Source organism: Salarias fasciatus, chromosome 1 (assembly GCF_902148845.1).
Source record: "Salarias fasciatus chromosome 1, fSalaFa1.1, whole genome shotgun sequence".
NCBI lineage: Eukaryota > Metazoa > Chordata > Actinopteri > Blenniiformes > Blenniidae > Salarias > Salarias fasciatus.
In genome coordinates this window covers 1597797-1616211 of record NC_043745.1, presented here as the reverse complement: position 1 = coordinate 1616211, position 18415 = coordinate 1597797, and the positions used below count along the sequence as shown (strand labels likewise).

The following is an 18415-nucleotide window of genomic DNA, read 5'->3' as shown; positions in this document are numbered from 1 at the left end:
AACATTGACGATCAATCAAACCACCTCCATTGTTCATATAGGACAGTCACCTGAAAGTGTTAAATTCCTCAGATTTAAACATGATTTGTTGAACATGTCATGTGTCTGATTTGACTCATTCATGCATTTAAACTGGTTTGACTGGGTTCTTGTTTCAGTTTCACGTCGTCTCTTTAAGAGCGTTCTCAGAAATCCAGTTTTCAGTCTGATGATGTTTTTGAAAGCTTCTGTATTCAGAGGCATCTTTAATGCAAGGCATCATTTCCATGGTGATGCTTTTAGCCACACGTAGCCTTTGCTGTTTTCTTCCTCACAGTGACTGTCGTCTGCTTTGCTCCCACACTCTCAGCTCTTCTTTCTGTTTTCTCTTCTCACTTCTCACTTTTCACTCTGGAGCCCTTGTTCTTGCTCTGGAGTGACGGAGGGTTTCTGTGGTTCTTTACCAGCATTCTGTGGTCATGCAGTGACATCTAGTGGTCACTGAGAGTATTATCCATATGTGACTTGGTCCGGCTAATATGGCTACATGGAAACGTGTTCTTACATTTCCAAATTTCTTAAAGACAATAGAAATAAATATACGAGGGTGGACCCAAAAGAAACTGGAATTTGGTCATAAAATACTAATAATAATGAGTTTGGACTTCTGGCCATCAGATGTGCTGCAGGTAAGCCTCGTGCATATCTGTGAAAAATCTGAGCTCCCAGAGTGACACTGACGTCTGTAACGCGCTATTTATAGTAACAGAGTGCTGCTGCGCTCTGCGATTTCTCCACAATGGACTGGAAAGCTAGAGCAGCACACGAACATTCAATTCTGCTGTTTGCGGGAACAACAGCAGCAGAAACACTCAGCTTGTTGCAGCAAGCCTACAAGGATGATGCTCTGGGGAAACCGCAGGTCTGTGAGTGGTTCAGGCGGTTTGAGAAGGGCCAGATGTCCATTGAGGATCAGCCCACATCAGGACGACCCTCCACCTCCCGCACAGCCAAAATTGTCGGGGAAATTGAAGTGGCTGTGATGGAAGATCGACGCCAGGGCGTTGGAGACGTGGCCGATCTGACGGGGGTCTCCTGGGGTCCCTGGAGAGGTGGCTGATCTGACGGGGGTCTCCTGGGGTCCCTGGAGAGGTGGCTGATCTGACGGGGGTCTCCTGGGGTCCCTGGAGAGGTGGCTGATCTGACGGGGGTCTCCTGGGGTCCCTGGAGAGGTGGCTGATCTGACGGGGGTCTCCTGGGGTCCCTGGAGAGGTGGCTGATCTGACCGGGGTCTCCTGGGGTCCCTGCCAGAGGATCATAAGCCAGGATTTTTTGGGCTGCGCCGGGTCTCTGCCAAAATGGTGGCACACGGCGCTGCGCGTCACGCAGTTTCTGACGGAGAATGGGATGACTGTCCTCCCCGATCTGAATGATTCGCTGGATCTAGCCCCGTGTGACTTTTTCTTGTTCCCCAAGTTGAAGAAGCAGCTGAAGGGACGGTGGTTTGCAGACGTAGAGAAGGTGACAGAAAAAAAAAACGCAGCAGGTTCTTAAAGGCACAATTACGCACAAGTTTTCCCGATGCATTTTTGAAGTGGGAAACACGGCTGGAGCGTTGCATTAATGCGAATGGAGATTATTTTGAAGGCGGCAGTGGTGTTTTATTTTGAAATGTACGAAATTAAAAGTTACAACCAAATTCTGGTTTCATTTGGGTACGGCCTCGTAATTGCACTGTAAGACAAGGGGTTTTGTAAAAAACTACAATACTCTGACCAAAATAATTTGAATTGTCGTGTGGACTGACTCGACCTGCAGTGAACTTGAGCAGAACAAAGTCTGTCAGAAAGACTTTTAAAGATTACTTCACAGACAAAAAGAGGAAAGAGTGATTTCTGGACTCAGTCTTGTTTCAGTTCATTGATTTATTAAATGATAAGCTTTTCCCGTTGAGAGGACTTGAAATAAAGCCCAGAGGAGAAAAGCTTTGCGTTAACAGAGACTGGATCTCAGCTGGTCTTTCAGTTTATCTCTTCTGAAGAGTCCGACTCACTTCAGTCTGTTGCTGCTCTGCTGGGACGGGAAAGTTTTGGGAAATGAAACTTGAAGTCTCCTCTGAATGTTCTTTATACTGTTAACACTCGCTTCAGTTTAAAGCAGAACAACCAAAGAGTGTTAGAGCTGTTTGCTAATTGGTGCATTTTAGTTCAGTGTTAAAGCCTTTTACATGTGAAAGCTGCTCAGTCCAGACAGAGGACAGAGAATGCTTTCACATCATATTCATTCAGAGTCATTCTTCACACAGGAGAACCGATCAACCTGCAGGAACACTGACACATCTATCATCCAAACTGTAAACGAATTGTGAATTCACTATTTTGGACTAATGTTCAACACACACTGTCATTCACGACTCATGGAAATGTTTCTTGATCTTCATGATCACATCTGTTTGAACCTGTTAATGGTTTTCAGATCCGCCTGCAGCAGACAGACATTTCCTCAACTGAACAACTGATGATGATATTTTCTCTCCTGTAACCTCTCAGCAGGCGCAGAGCCAGTGTCACATTGCTGAGAGGGCAGGGACCTGTAGTGAGCCCTCATAGCTTATTGCTCATTTCACTTGTTAACAATTCACATTAACCTAATCTGGATCTGAGCTGTATGTGGCCACTTCCAAACGGGACTGAATGAACAGCTTTAGCTGCAAAAAAGAAAGTCTCGCACTTTGAACCATCAAACAGAGACTCAGTTTGCTTCATAAACTTAAAACAAAGTCAATCCATCATTAGACACTGTGCAGTGACAGCCTGTAATGACACAGCTGATCAATTAGTAGCGTTAATAATGGTAAACGAGACTGAAGGGCAAAACGGAGAGAGACTGGATCAAGATCAGTTGTACAACAGTTTGTGCTATTTCAGCACCATGGACAGCGCCATGGATTCATCATCAATCAGCGGCCTGCTGATAACCTGCACCACAACTGCTGATTGGTTATTTCAGCAACATGGTCAGCGCCATATACTTCACCAATACTTTGCTCAAGACGCGGTCAGATAAAGGTTAAAAAATAAATCAGACTAAACCAACAGGGTGGGAAAAGAAGGATAGAAGATCAGTGACATTCAGTGGTGATGGATGCCATCTAGTCTTAATATCCTGAATAATCAAGTCACACATGATCAACCCCGACAGAACAGCAAACAGGTGTACAAGTGACATGTACAACAACCAAGGAGACACAGCAGTCCACAACACAGAGCAATGAAAACAAGGCTATTTAATCAAATGGGCCCGGGGCAGTCGCACCCTCTGCCCCCCACCGGCTCTGCTGCAGCCTCTCAGGTCTGGAAATGTGTCATCAATCTCTCATCATCTCCCAAAATGCTGTTTTCTTCTGTTCTTTTTGAAGCACATTCAGATTTATTAGTTGTAGTTCTGCGATATGTTCGGTGACCTTCTTCATAAACACCTCCATGGATTCACATTTCATGTTGTGCTTCAGGCTCAACTCTCCAACAGTTTCACGGTGAGCTCCAGCAATAATTCAGCAAAACTCTCATTTCATCATTCATCATAATGGATCAGACCCTGTGTGCCCTGTTCTCATTCAGTTCAGTCAATTCTAGATTTTTATTGCTCCAAATACAATACCGTAATTTCAAGACACTATTTGGGAGAAAAACCAACAATTCCACAGGAGAAGACAGAGGAAAAGAAAAACTCTCTTTCAACAGGGAGAAACCTGTAGAAGCAGGGTCAGAGGAGAGTTTCTGTAAACCCAGACTCAGAGACCCAGCTGTTCTGGTTTGTGAAGAGAGGAGAGAGAAAGAGGACAGACAGATTGTGGTTGGAGGTTCAAACCCTGGTTCTCTTCAGGGGAGGGACAGTTCTGCTCTGATTTTTCCCAGCTGCTTTAAATAAACCTCTGTGTTGAATAAAAAGTCCAGCTTGTGATTATTTGTTGAACAGCAGTGAGATGAAGCGATGAATGGGCCTGTGGTTTGATTCCCTGCTCCTGTCTGTCTGCAGATCTATCTGCGCTTCATTGACTACCAGATGGAGCACTCCAATGAGTGCAAGAAGAACTTTGTGGCCGTGTACGACGGCAGCAGCGCCATTGAGAACCTCAAGGCCAAGTTCTGCAGCACGGTGGCCAACGACGTGATGCTGGATAACGGAGTCGGGGTGGTGCGGATGTGGGCCGACGAGAAGAGCCGGCTCAGTCGCTTCCGCATGCTCTTCACCTCCTTCATCGACCGTGAGTCAACCGCATCCGCCGTTATCGGTGAAGATACGTCAGCTGACGGAATTCACTGTTTTTGCACCAAAACAAACATGTTGTTATTTATTCTGGGTTATTGTGCTGGTCAGCCGAGGCCAAACTGCAGAGGGAAATGAGTTTGGATGGTCTGTATGGACAGAATAAAAAGTGATTTATGAGAATGATATCCTCTCAGATCTTAGTCAACATGATTTATTATGTCTCCAATAATTTGTTTACTCCAATCAAAACCCGATAAACCTCTGCATTGAGATAATGACAGAAGTAATGCCTCCTCTGGACAAAATAAGCACTTTTTACGAGTGTCACTGATATCAACAAACCTTACATAGTTTTTTGGTATATGAAGCAAATAAAGCAAAAATCCAGCCTTATTTCCTGTGAAAAGCATCAGTTTAGTACATAAACAATCCCACTCTGAGGTTGTTATTTGTGGAATGTTAGATTCTGTCTGACAGTTGGTGAGTTTCGTGGAGCCTGAGAACAAGAAATGCAACAAATTCCTGTCCTGGTAAATGTAGAGTGAAACGTGAACACAGTGGGGAAACACGTTCGATACAGTGCCCATTTCCAAAGGGAGGTCTGTCTTTTCTATGGTCTGTAGTTTATGATCCAGAGGAGGCACATGACAGAAGGTCACATGACCAAAAAACATCATGCTGAAAGGGTGAGCAGACGGGAGCAGTGCAGTGGGAGGAGGATGGATGAGGCCACGGAACAGCCTCCTTCCCCCAGTCAGCTGAGCTGAACCCTGAAAGACCTGGACCAGGTCTGTGTGGAGGAGCTGCTGCAGTCTGTACCAACCTGCTGAGGAGCAGGAAGCATCTGACCTTTGGGTCAAATAATCATCCCGTGCTACAGAGTGCAAATTAATCTTAAAAACTCAAAGAACCTGATTTTCTAGATATTTTTTTAAGGTCTGTCTTTCACAGAAGAAGTGAATTTACAGCAAAATTATCTCATTCAGAAGTTTATCAAAAACCAAAACTATCGGGCTTCCGGTTATGGCGTAGAGGCGTACAGTCGCAAGCATGAATGGCTCCCGGCTAAAACCCTGAAATAATTACAGAAACTTGACCGTCTGTCTTTTTTACGCATCTAATCAAGCTTCGAACTGTTTTCACGACCACCCTGCCACCCAAAAGCCCCAAGCCAAGTCAACAGGCTGGAAAAGTAGCGTCGTTTGCTACATCAGAAAAAGAAGCTAACGTTCTAGCCCGGCTAGCGCTGCTAGCGGAGCCACTGCGGCTAATGCTAACATAACAGTGCCGCTTACCCCGGGGATACAGTTGAAAAGGAGACGACTACAAACGGCGATATCCCCGAAGCAATTCGTTCATTACGGGGGAACACCGAGAAACAAGCTGCAGACTGATTGGAGGCTGTCAATGGTATAAAAGTGGACATACAGTCGCACGCCCACAGACTGGAGGAGGCGGAGGGCCGCATAGCAACAACTGAAGATGATGTAGCGTCCCTCCAAGAGAAGGTCACACAATTGGAACAAACGGTGAAAGACCTTCGCTGCAAAGCAAATGAAAATGAGGACAGAAGCAGGCGTTCTAATCTTAGATTGGTTGGTCTGCGTGAGAAAGTTGAAGGCGCAGATATGTGCGCGTTTTTGGAGAAGTGGCTCACAGTGGCGCTCGGTGAGTGTTTCGCCTCGCCACCCGTAATCGAGAGAGCGCACAGAATTGGGCCCCCAGATCCGAATGCTAAAACGCCAAGGGTTGTCATCATGAAGTTTCTGAATTACAGAGACAAAGAATCCACACTGAGAGCGGCTAGGAAATTGAAGACCGTTTACTACGAGGATCAGCGAGTCAGCTTTTTTCGGGATGTGTCTGTGGAGCCTCGTCAAACGCAGCGGCGATTTGATGGAGTGAAAGCCCGGCTTCGTGCCCTGAATATCCGCTACGGCATGCTGTACCCCGCTCATCTGATCATCACACACGACAGGCGCATGGTCTTCAGGTCGGTCATGGAAGCAGAAGGATACATCCACAAAATATCCCCACAATCAGCGTGTGATGAGGATTGATGACTTTTGTACATCATTTTGGGACTGACACTGCACCTGTGGGCGTATTGTAAGTACAAGGTTCTGATATTGTAGACACCCTTCTGCTCCTTTTTCACAGGACACATGCTTAATTATTTGCTATTATTATTCTGCTCCACTGTTACTTGATTTATGTTAGTGTTCTTATTATTATTAGTCCTATTGTTATTATTATTTATTTTGGTCATTTCCTCTTCTCGCCAGGGAGCTCACGTGACAGCTGTTTTTTTGTTTCATTATGAGAGCGCAATTATACGTTACTAGGGATGAGCGAGTACACCACTATCTGTATCTGTATCTGTTTACCCATCCAAATTCTGTATCCGTATCTGTACTCGGAGGGGGCGTGGCCTAAACCGGAAGTGGGCGTGGTTTAACAGGAAATGGGGTGGGGCAGAAATTAGCACACTATTTTAAGCCTGAAATTGATATGGATTGCTCAGAAGTTGCTATATTTGTTCTTTATTTGAAAACTATTTACAGAACCATTTCAATTACACAATGTACAAGTTTTTTTTTTTTATCTTAGTCAGAACATGAACATTTTTAAAGTTATATAAATGATTATTCATTCACACAACAGCCTCAGAATAAAGATTTGAATTTTTTTTTTTGTCAAAATAGTAAAGGAACTATTTACAGGACAAGTATTTTTATTGAGGCAGAACATGAATGTTTTTAAGTGTATGAATGAATTTACATAACAGCTTCTCTATAATTGTTGTCCAGACTCCAGCTGGAGTCCAAGGAAAGGAACAGGGCTTCCTGGGTTGGGACTGCCTCCCCCACGGTCCCCACCGGAATCTCCCTGGTGTCCCGGAAAACCTCTGATCCCCCCTGCTGAGCTTCCTGGTCCTGTCCGCGGCTGCAGCGCCGATCATATGGACCTCGGACCAGTTATCATCTCTCTCCCACAGATCACAGCCTCCCGCTGGAGCACAAGCCCAAACTATTATGAAAAATAAGAGATAAAAGGAAAAACAAAACTGCGAGGGAAAACGAAACTTAAAGGTGCTGTAGGCAGGATTCCACATCTCCGCCATCTTGCTTAGGGTTACCGAAGCAAGATGGCGATTTGACCCATCTAAGATGGTGATTTGAAACCCAGCACAGCCAATCCTGTCCTGTTTTCTCTGACATCACGCCCTTACGCAAGTTAAGACCCTCCCACAAGAACGTGCGACGAACGCCCCTCGACCAATCACGGTTAGAGCCTCAGGGGCTCTTCTGATTGGTCAAAGGTACCTGGAGCTGTCGAGATTCCTTTTCAGCTCAGAACAGAGACAGATGGAAACGCTGCGCCCTCGCGGTAGTGCAGTTATGCTACACTCCTAAAGGATTATCAATGGATACTCTAACATTTAATCCAAAGAAAACACAGAAAAATTAACATTGACTAGCAAAATCCTGCCTACAGCAGCTTTAAACCCCCCCCTCCGAAAAAAAAAAAAAAAAACCGAGCGTGCACAGTCGCGCGACATTTCGACTTTAAAAAGTTGTCCTCAGGCACAATGCACGCTACAAAGAAATAAAAAAACCTAATTTTTAATTTACCAGCACTGATTGGTTCTCTGACAAGGATCCTGTCGTCTCGGTGGAGCACGGAGCAGAATGAAGGACCAGTGAGGATCTCCCATCAGCACGAGGACGAATAATGACGGACAATGCTCGGGTTGTACTCGGATTTGAAAAAAATGCATTATCCGTATCGAGTACTCGTTTAAAACGAGTATTCGGCTCACCTCTATACGTTACCCACTGTGTGGACGGAACGTTTTATGTAACCAAAGTTCATAAGTTAGAAGGGTTCGGGATCACGTTTCGTTTGGGGGAATGTGGGAGGGGTTATGTGTGGGGGGGTTCACTCATGGTGGTTTGTCACAGGTATCTGTACTTTTACATGCCAGAGAAATGATGGAAAGGGTAATGACAAATTTCACTAAAAATGTAATGTCTTTATGTCTAAATGTCTCGAGCTGGAATGTTAGAGGTCTCAATAAATTAGTAAAACTGAAACAAGTGCATGGCAGGATTAAACAGTTGAAAAGTACTATATGCTTCTTACAGGAAACTCATTTATTAGAAAAAGATTTAGGTCGAATAAGGTCCAGATGGCCAGGACAGGTATTTTTCTCCTCATTTACATCTCATGCTCGTGGGGTTATAATATTGATCCATAAATCAATTCTTTTTCAACTAAGAGATAAATCCTTGGACCCCTCCGGAAGATTTATAATCCTTAGTGGTACTATCATTTCTACATTGGTTAATTTTGTGTGCGTGTATGCACCTAATAGAGATGACCCTGTTTTTTTTTTATCAAAACCTATTCTTAACCATGTCATCTTATAGTGGTCAGTACATAACAGGAGGTGATTTTAACTGTGTGACTAACCCCGCAATAGACAGGTCAAATAATTCTGATAATTCTCACCAACAATCACAGAAAATCATAGGAAAATTCACCAAAGACCTTAATTTAGTTGAAATTTGGAGACAACTCAACCCCAGTAAGAGAGTATTCTTGTTTTTCTAGTACTTATAAAACTTATTCTCGTATAGATTAGTTTTTGATCTCCTCCAGCCTTGTGTCATTGGTCCAAGATTGCTCTTATGGTTCTATTATACTGTCTGAACATGCACCAGTTGTTATGTCTATCCAATTTCCAAACTATGGCTCTCCCCCTCGCCCATTTCGATTTCAAGCAAGATGGTTAAAGTCAGCGGAATTTGTAGCGTTTATTGAGGGGAAAAGTATTTCTCATGCAATACAAATCAAACAAGTGCATCTATCAAATGGGAAGCCTTTAAGGCTTATTTATGGGGGAAATAATAAGTTTTACCAGACAAATATCTAAAACTCATTTGAATAAATTGGAGGGTATAAAAAAAGAAATAAAAGTACTGCAGGAGCAATTGTATCACAGTGATGACGATGAAAAGCAAAAGAGATTACTGCTCCTCAAATCTGAGTATAACGAGCTCAGCACAAGCAAAATTGCAACGCAACCGTTATGGCTTAAACAATCATACTACGACCAAGGAGAAAAGGCTGGAAAGCTCCTAGCTTGGAGGCTAAAAAAATACAAACTGAGCGGGCAATCAGTTCAATTACTCTTGATAGTGGGGAGAACCTTGTTGATCCAATAAGTATTAATAATCCTTTTGCAGAATATTATGACAATTTTATATAAATCTCAAAAGCCAGCAAATTCAGGTGAACAAAACCAATTCTTAGACCAGCTTCAGTTTCCTGTGTTGTCAGAGGTGGCCAAAATGATCTTGACAAGCAATTATCTGTTGAAGAACTCAAGGAAGCGCTGAATCATATGAATACAGGAACTGCTCTGGGATGGATGGCCTTCCGACTGAAATTTATAAGACATTTCCGGATAAATTGCTGCCCCACTTACTAGAAATGTTTAATGAGTCTTATGAGAGCGGCACCCTCCCACCTTCTTTAAGAATGGCAGCTATCTCTGTTCTGTTAAACCCAGGTAAACCCCCGACAGATGTGGGTTCTTATCGTCCTGTATCTTTAATGTCATGCGATACTAAAATATTATTCAAGGCCTTAGCGAGGAGGATTGAGTCCCACATTCCTAAATTAATCCTAAATGACCAAAATGGATTTGTACTTGGTCGTCAAGCATTCCATAACATTCAACGTTTAATTAATCTATTGTATATAAAACAAAATTCAATGGACCATGCCTTTCTGTCATTAGACGCCGACAAGGCGTTTGACAGGATAGAGTGGGAGTACTTATTTCAGACCCTGAGGAGCTTTGGCCTGGGAGAAATTTATCTGAAATGGATTCAACTACTATACACAAAACCAGTCGCCACAGTTGTAACAAACAGCCAGTTGTCAAAACCTACAGACCTTTGTAGGTCGACAAGGCAAGGCTGCCCTTCAAGCCCCCTCCTATTCCTTTTTGCCATAGAACCTCTTGCGATGCCTATGGACTCTATGCACAACCTCACCACTTCCTGAACTTCAGGAGGCTCCTTGCTTCCTGTCTTTCCTGATAGGACGAGCTGGTTAATGCAGGTGTGTCTGAACATCAGTGTTGTCTCACAGAGGTCAGACACACCTGCATTAATCAGCTCGTCCTATCATGAAAGACAGGAAACAGAGAAGGTCAGGAAGTGGTGAAGTTGTGCATAGAGTCCATTAAGGTGGGAGAGGGTGAACATCCCTTTTATCCCTTTTTGCTGATGATATTGGGGTTTTTTTTTGTTTTTTGTTTTTTTAACTAATCTGGAGAAATCAATTCCAGCTGTGAATAAAATACTGCAAACTTTTGGAATATTTTCAGGATAAAGGTAATCAAAAGAAAAGTTCTTTATTACTGCTGAATATAAATAATCCACCAATTCAAACACAGTTTACATGCATTTATGAGGGCTTCACTTACCTAGGGATAAAAATCGTTCCTGATATAAATCAGATAGTCCCAGTAAATTATGACCCACTACTTCAAAAAATACAGGACTCTCTGGAGAGGTGGAGGGGGATGCCAGCCTCACTTATAGGTCGAGTTAACGTTATTCTCCCAAAATCCCTCTATCTCTTTCAATCTATCCCCATACATCTCCCGGTATCCTTTTCCTCTGTATCAAAAAACCTCACCAAATTTATATGGAGTGATAAGCGTCCACGATTGTGGCTGTCACTTTATATTTGCCTTATGATCGTGGCGGGCTTGCAGTGCCAAACCTTAAGCTGTACTGCTGGGCAGCTCAGCTGAGTGCTACGACAAGTTATTTTTCTGATATTGATACCCCATCTTGGATACAACTGGAAAGTGCCGAATTAGAACTATCGTTGCCATCTTCCATCTATTCTGCGGATACAAAGGGACTACTAAAAAACACAAAAAATCCTTTTCTTCGTAACACAATATATATTTGGCATCAATCGCATACAGCACTAAATGAGGAGCCCAAGCTCTCGGGTTTGTCGCCAATTTGGGGTAACAACTCTATTAAACCAGGACGCGCAGACATGGGATTTAAATAATGGATGAATAAAGGCATTAATAAAATTAAAGATTTGTATAAGGATAGAATATTGATGTCCTTTGAACAATTAACGCTTACATTTAATTTACCTAAAAAACATTTTTTCACGTACCTGCAGCTCAGAAGCTTCATAACCTCTAATCTTAAATCGACCTCCGAGCCTCCGTTATCCACAATAGAGAGCCTATGTGTTAACTATCACCAAAGAAGACGGCACCTTTCCAGATTCTATAGTATTTTACTTGAATCTTCCAAAGAAAACAGCCTCTCATACCTGCAGGCATGGAAAACCGATCTGGAGGTTGATATTTCTGTAGAGGAATGGAATAAATCCTGCTTAATGGCACAAAAATTATCTATTAACACCAGATTCAGGCTGCTGCAATACAAATGGTTATTTAGAACGTATATTACACCTGTGAAACTTCTTTATTTTAATCCGAATATTCCAGATGTGTGTGTGAAATGTGGCAGGGAAAAGCGGACTCTTTCATTGTATGTGGCAAAGTGTGGAACTTCAGTTGTTTTGGAAAGAAATCACAGATGTGATTTCTGACTTGATCAACTGTAAAGTACCACTGGACGGCAAACTCTTATTCTACACATCTTCATGAACACTTTCAGAGGCACATGAAATGACAGGAAACTCGTGCATTTTTGTTTATTACAGGCCAAACACATTATTGCTTTACACTCACAGGCGTAATTTACGGAGGGTTGGTGGGTTATGAAAACCCACGGCCCCCCTGGCGCCCCGACGCTCCGACGTGTTCCGAGTGAGCGCCGCTCTGCGCCGCTCCGTGTGAGCACCGCACCGTTCGGCACCACTCGGGCATCGCTCGGATGCCCCCCCCCCCCCCACTCGGCAACTCTTGGCACCACATAAAAACCATATAAAAACCCATGTGGAATACGTCCCAGCTATGCCACTGTTTACACTGGAAAGACATTGAGTAAATTAAAGGATCAAACTGATGTCCAGCAATCTGGCTTTGGAGAAACTGACTTCAAAGAAATGTGGTTACCCTTTCTTCGCTTTGTGGAAAATGTCAACATGTAAACAACTGTGCCGCATTTGAGTGAAATGTGTGTTTTAGGGTGGGGGGAGGGTTTTTTATGTTTGTACGTATTTGTTTTTGTTTTTCTTTGTATTGTGACTTCATGTTTCAAAGTAAAATTTCAATAAAAATATTTGTGAAAAAAACCCCAAAACTATCAGATTATTTTCCCCGCAGCGAATCCTGACATGTGAAACTGATCATAATAAATACCTCAGCCAGCCTGATCAGGTCGTCGAGAGAAAACGCTGTGATTCATGGGCCTTATGTCCTGCTGATGAATGCAGGATTCATTTAACTAACACACACACACACACACACACACACACACACACACACACACACACACACACAGGAAAAGATAATTACACTGCTCAGACTTGAGAAACCAATTATTTACTCCAACATTTTTCTGCAGAACTGAAAGCGTTGAATCGGTTCTCGATATGCATGTCAGAGCGTCACACTTAGCTTATTATAGGTCACTTACAACAGGGAAATACACGTTTATTTGGTGTGTTGTGGTGAGGAGGAAAACTGAGCGGGGTTAATGGATCTTGGTGGAAGTAATTAAACCTTCGGCAGCGTCCTTTTTGACAGACAGGGAACTTTACACTCATACTGGGAAAGGTTGTCCAGAAGCTGCCTGCAGAATGTTTTTCTTCATTAAATGTCTGAATACGCTGAGATATTATTTGTCACATTCTCCAGCACATTTCCCAGACCCTGCATGCTAATGCTGTTTTCATTAGGGAGCTGCAGTCAGGACTTAATGGCTTTTACATTCAGAGTCCTCGGGACGATCACACACTCGTTAATTCCGATCACGCGGCTCGTCTCGCAGGCAGATGAAGACTCTTCAGTAGCTCCCAAACTTTATTTGGTTGGAGTCAACGAGTGGCTCAAAGTTTACTGGGCGCTCAGAGGGAACCATTAATCAATATCATTCCAAGGAAGCGGCGCCGTCAGCGGATCCTCCTCCTGAGCACACCGGCTCAGCATCACACTCCACCAGCATCCATCACACAGTCACACTGCGTCAGACTACTGGCCGCTATCAGTGTGTGTGTGTGTGTGAGAGCTGTTTGATCTGGTCTGATATGGACGATCAGTGTTCTACTGAACATGGCTGATTGTCTCTGAGTTTATAACTCAGTAATAGCTGTGGCGCCGGCTGCTCTCCTCTTTATGCTGAAGTGTTTACACCCTCATGAAACACTGTGTGTGAATCAAACATTTAACCCTTGGCTGTTGGAGGATACTCCCGTTCTTTAAGGGTCAGGATAAATAATTAAACTTTAAACACTATTGAGAACTACACCCCCACACTACAATGTGTTATTCACATCAAAGTATTTAATTTAACTCAATGAACTGCATTAATCAGCGGCACGAAAATATACAAGGACAAATACTAGTTTCTATAAAACATCCTGCTACAATAGCTGCTCTGTCTGGAGAGTGTGTGTGGAGGCTGTAGGGTGTGTGTGGAGGCTGTAGGGTGTGTGTGGAGGTTGTAGGGTGTGTATGGAGGCTGTAGGGTGTTTGTGGAGGCTGTAGGGTGTGTGTGGAGGCTGTAGGGTGTTTGTGGAGGTTGTAGGGTGTGTGTGGAGGCTGTAGGGTGTTTGTGGAGGTTGTAGGGTGTGTGTGGAGGCTGTAGGGTGTTTGTGGAGGCTGTAGGGTGTGTGTGGAGACTGTAGGGTGTTTGTGGAGACTGTAGAGTGTGTGTGGAGGCTGTAGGGTGTGTGTGGAGGTTGTAGGGTGTGTGTGGAGGTTGTAGAGTGTGTGTGGAGACTGTAGGGTGTTTGTGGAGGCTGTAGAGTGTGTGTGGAGGCTGTAGGGTGTGTGTGGAGGCTGTAGGGTGTGTATTCACTTGGGGCCTGTTCGTGTTTCACGTTGTTCCTTCATGTTCTCCTGGTTCTGATCATGAGAACCACAGCTCAGTCCAGTCACAGTCCACGCTGTGCTGTGAGGCAGAGATTTCTCCTCTCTAAACGCCATCTATTGTGTGTGTGTGTGTGTGTGTGTGTGTGTGTGTGTGTGTGTGTGTCCTGTTGCCTGCAGCTCCCTGCACTGCCAACACCTTCTTCTGCCACAGCAACATGTGCATCAACAACTCGCTGGTGTGTAACGGGGTTCAGAACTGTGTGTACCCCTGGGACGAGAACCACTGCAAAGGTGAGGCTCCGCTCCAGCTGCTGCCGCCGCGCCGCCTCTTCTTGTTCACCACTAACCTCTGGTCCGTCTGTTCTCCAGAGAAGCGATCGAAGGGACTCTTCCATCAGATCACTAAGACCCACGGCACCGTGATCGGGGTCTCGTCGGGAATCGTCCTGGTTCTGCTGATCATCTCCATCCTGGTCCAGATGAAGCAGCCAAGAAAAAAGGTGAATAATCCTCAGTTGGACCTTTTCGCCCAGAGGATTATTAAAGCTTTAGACTTTCACTTCTCTGCTTCAGTGGAGCGTTCTCATCTTGTTTTTCCACCGCAGTCTGTGATTTACCACCATTTCTCCCTCACTAAGCAGTTATTTATGACAGTCATGAAGTGGGGAAAGTAATTGGAGCCTCAGTCTGCTGCGGATTGGATTTTCCTCTGACTGGGGCAAAGATTTACCAAAATATTGACTGAGATGCATTATTAGTTTTTTGGAGCTTCAGATTTAATATTTACTCCTCTCTGAAGTCATCTGAGGATAAAACCATTCCAGTGACTCACTGGGAAACCTTTTTTTTAATCTGATATTCATTAAGACCTGGAGTCAGCCACCCTGTAACGTTAAGGTTTATTAGTTAAACTCATTTTTTCTGTTTACCAGAGAAATCAGTCATTTTCTTATTCATATCTTGCCTGATAAAACACTGTTTGTACTTTTCCACTGAAACATTTGTTGAATAAATGTCAGAATTATTGACAGTAACTTTATGTTCCTTCACAGCTCTTTGACCATGCTCAATGTTCAAACCTCAGCTCTCACTGACATGTTAGTATCCTGGGCTTCTAAAAGTAATAGTAATAGTAATAGTTTTGATCAGGAGTATGGTTAATCAGTAGATTTGAGTCTGACACGCTGTCCTCTTCTCCAGAAACCTGCCCGGTGTCTCCGTCAGGCCCTGGATGTTGCCGTTTACTGGGTTTGTCTCTCGTTTCAGGTGGTGGCTCGCCGTCCAGGCGTCTTCAACAAGGCTGGCTTCCAGGAGGTGTTCGATCCTCCGCACTACGAGCTCTTCTCTCTGCGGGACAAGGAGATCTCCTCCGACCTGGCCGACCTGTCCGAGGAGCTGGACAGCTTCCACAAGCTGCGCCGCTCCTCCACCATGTCGCGCTGCGTCCACGAGCACCACTGCGGCTCGCAGGCCTCGGTGGCCACGGGCGGAGGCAGCATGAAGCACAGCCGCACCACCCTGAGCTCCATGGAGCTGTCCTACCACAACGACTTCTCCAAGCCCCCGCCCATGAAGACCTTCAACTCCACCTCCAGCTACAAGAAGAGCTGCTACGGCTACAAGCAGCACTCACAGACTCACGACTGCGACCAGCAGGTCATCGAGGACCGCGTCACCGAGGAGATCCCCTGCGAGATCTACGGGCGCGGGGCGGCGGGGGCGGGGCCGGGCGCCGCCGGGGGAGCCATGGGCGGCGGAGGCCCCTCGGGGATCGCGGGCGGAGCGGTGGGGATCGCCGGAGGAGTGGCCATGGGCGGCGGGATGGGCATGGGAGGAGGAGGGGGCATGGCCGGGCCCAGCGGCATCGCCGGTGGCATCGGGATGGCGGGGGCCTGCGGGACCCTCAGCGTCCGTGGAAACAGCGCTCGAAACAGCACCACCATAGTGGACCCACAGCAGCGCTCCATGTCCATGGACTTCTAGGTGGAGAAGAGGGAGGAGGCCCACCCCGCATTTAACTCATTCTGGAAAAAAGAAAGAGGAAGGCGGAGGACAGTGGAAGTGAAGCGTTTCCTCTCCCGTCATTGGTCTCCACCTGCCGCCAGTTTCCACTCCGTCCGGAGCAGAGGCGAGAAGAACCCCACCCTCCGAGAGCTGCTGCTGACCTCCGGGATGGAGACTCTGGGTTTTTACATGTCTTCACCCACCATGCACAGATATATGATATATGATCGATAGTGTGTCTTCTAATAATTTATTTGAGTCTTTATTTCTGTCAGTGTTCTGTACTGTTCAGACCAGTATATATCAGCCCCATGACCATGCTCGGCTTTTAACTCGTTAATCTTTTCAATTGTTGCTCAGATACTTTTATGGAGGTAATCAGAGTGTGTTGAAGGTAATGATGAAGATGAAAATGAAGATGCTCCACTCGGTCTCTCCTCAGGAAGAGCACATGAAGCAACGTCCTATTTTGGTAAGAAATGTTTAAAAAAAGCACGAGTGTTTTATAGTGTTTGAGGAGACCAGGCTGAGAGTGATCATGTGTGGGATGTGAAACACGAACTGGATCCGGATCGTGACCCCACCCCGACCCCCACCAAACCTCCCCCTCCTCCACCTTTAACAGAAGAAAATGTATCTTCTCAATTTTCCCCTCATGAACCAAGTATGTAAAACAAGCACAAGCTGTTTCCTGGAGTGTTAGCCTTTATGATTTCAACCACTGGGTGTATAATTTCATTCTGTTGAATTAAATGAGAGCTTACCCACCAGCCGTCTGAGCCTTTCTGTCCACCGTCACCCAGAAAACCCCTCTGCAGGCCGGAGACGTGTCCTCGAGGGGACCAGGAAGAACACTGGAGGAACGCGGCTGGATTTTACAGCTTGCTGCTTCTTCCAGCTAACATGAAATCAGAGAAGTAAATCAGGACAAAACATGACGCTGCTGGCCCACAGTTTTAATTAATGGACATACTGCTGCCTGTTTTTATTTACAAAATCAAATCAAACGACAAAAACTGACAGTTGATCAAAAAGCACAAAATCCAAGTGTTGTCAGACAGGTTTGGGCACTGTTCTCTCACAGAAACAGAAATATTTCCCATTTGAGCACATTTTTGAGCTATAAACCATGAAATGTGTCCGTTTGACACTTTTCTCACAGCAGGAGATACATATGAGCCACCTGGTCACCCTGAGGAGTAACCATGGCAGAAATGTTCCGCTTCCTGAGATTTTCAGCTGTACACACAAAAAAAAAAAAAAAAAAATATATATATATATATATATATATATATATATATATATTTTTTTTTTTTTTTTTTTTTTTGTGTGTTCTTGGTGTTTTGGGCAAATCAATCCATTTAAAAGTATTAAAACTATTGAAGATAAGGGGTTAATGCAGCCTAACCGAGGTGGATGGCGTGAACCTGGTTGACCTGCAAAGAGGAAAGGGCTCCAGTTGGAGGCGAGACGGTGAGAGCAGGTCCAGACTGTCCTCCCGTCAGTGTCTCCTCGGTGTGTCCTCACTCAGCCCTCTCTCTGCTGTCAGCATGCATCTGTCCTTTCTGGAGCTCTGGGCTGTTTTCTGACAGTGTGTGACCTTCATGCAGCTCCTCCTGGTCACGCGTGACGTGCTGCTGTTTTTCTGGCACATCTGAAGCACATGTCAGAGCATCCTGCTGGGGGTGGTGAGCAGCTGGAAGCCAGAGAACACTGAGGAACAGGCCTCACGGCGCAGCAGTGGACAGCTCTCAGTCCTACTTTCTGGCTTCACAACACTGCAGGCTCCGTTTGGATGGATCACCTTTTCTTCCACTCTGCAGCAGTGGCACTGCAGCGCCCCCTGCAGCTTCCTCGTGGTAAACTCCAATGTGACAAACAGCAGCACAGATGGAGACGTGCAGTGGGAAGAGCTCTCTCCTCACAGCCGTGAGTCGTGGGTCTGAGTCCAGGTGCAGTCTGCCTGTGAGGAGTTTGAGACCCTGAACTGGATAAAGTGGTAACAGAAGCCATCCACCCATCCTCCATCCTCCACACTTCATCCTGTTCAGGGTCACTGGGTTTGACCTCAGGTTATGTATATTATAAGTATGAACTGCTTTGTGA

The 18415-nt window shown here is 45.0% G+C and overlaps 1 protein-coding gene across 1 annotated transcript in view; it reads left to right on the top strand.

Moving 5' to 3' along the window:
- The window catches only part of neto2a (neuropilin (NRP) and tolloid (TLL)-like 2a), a 30104-nt gene extending 13027 nt beyond the window's left edge, over window positions 1-17077 (top strand). Inside the window, exons 7-10 of the mRNA XM_030082499.1 lie at window positions 4018-4246; window positions 14483-14596; window positions 14675-14805; window positions 15572-17077. Of these exons, the coding sequence (XP_029938359.1) occupies window positions 4018-4246; window positions 14483-14596; window positions 14675-14805; window positions 15572-16288 (1191 nt within the window). The 3' untranslated portion in view covers window positions 16289-17077. The remainder of the gene's footprint in view (window positions 1-4017; window positions 4247-14482; window positions 14597-14674; window positions 14806-15571) is intronic.
- The last annotated feature ends 1338 nt before the right edge of the window (window positions 17078-18415 follow it).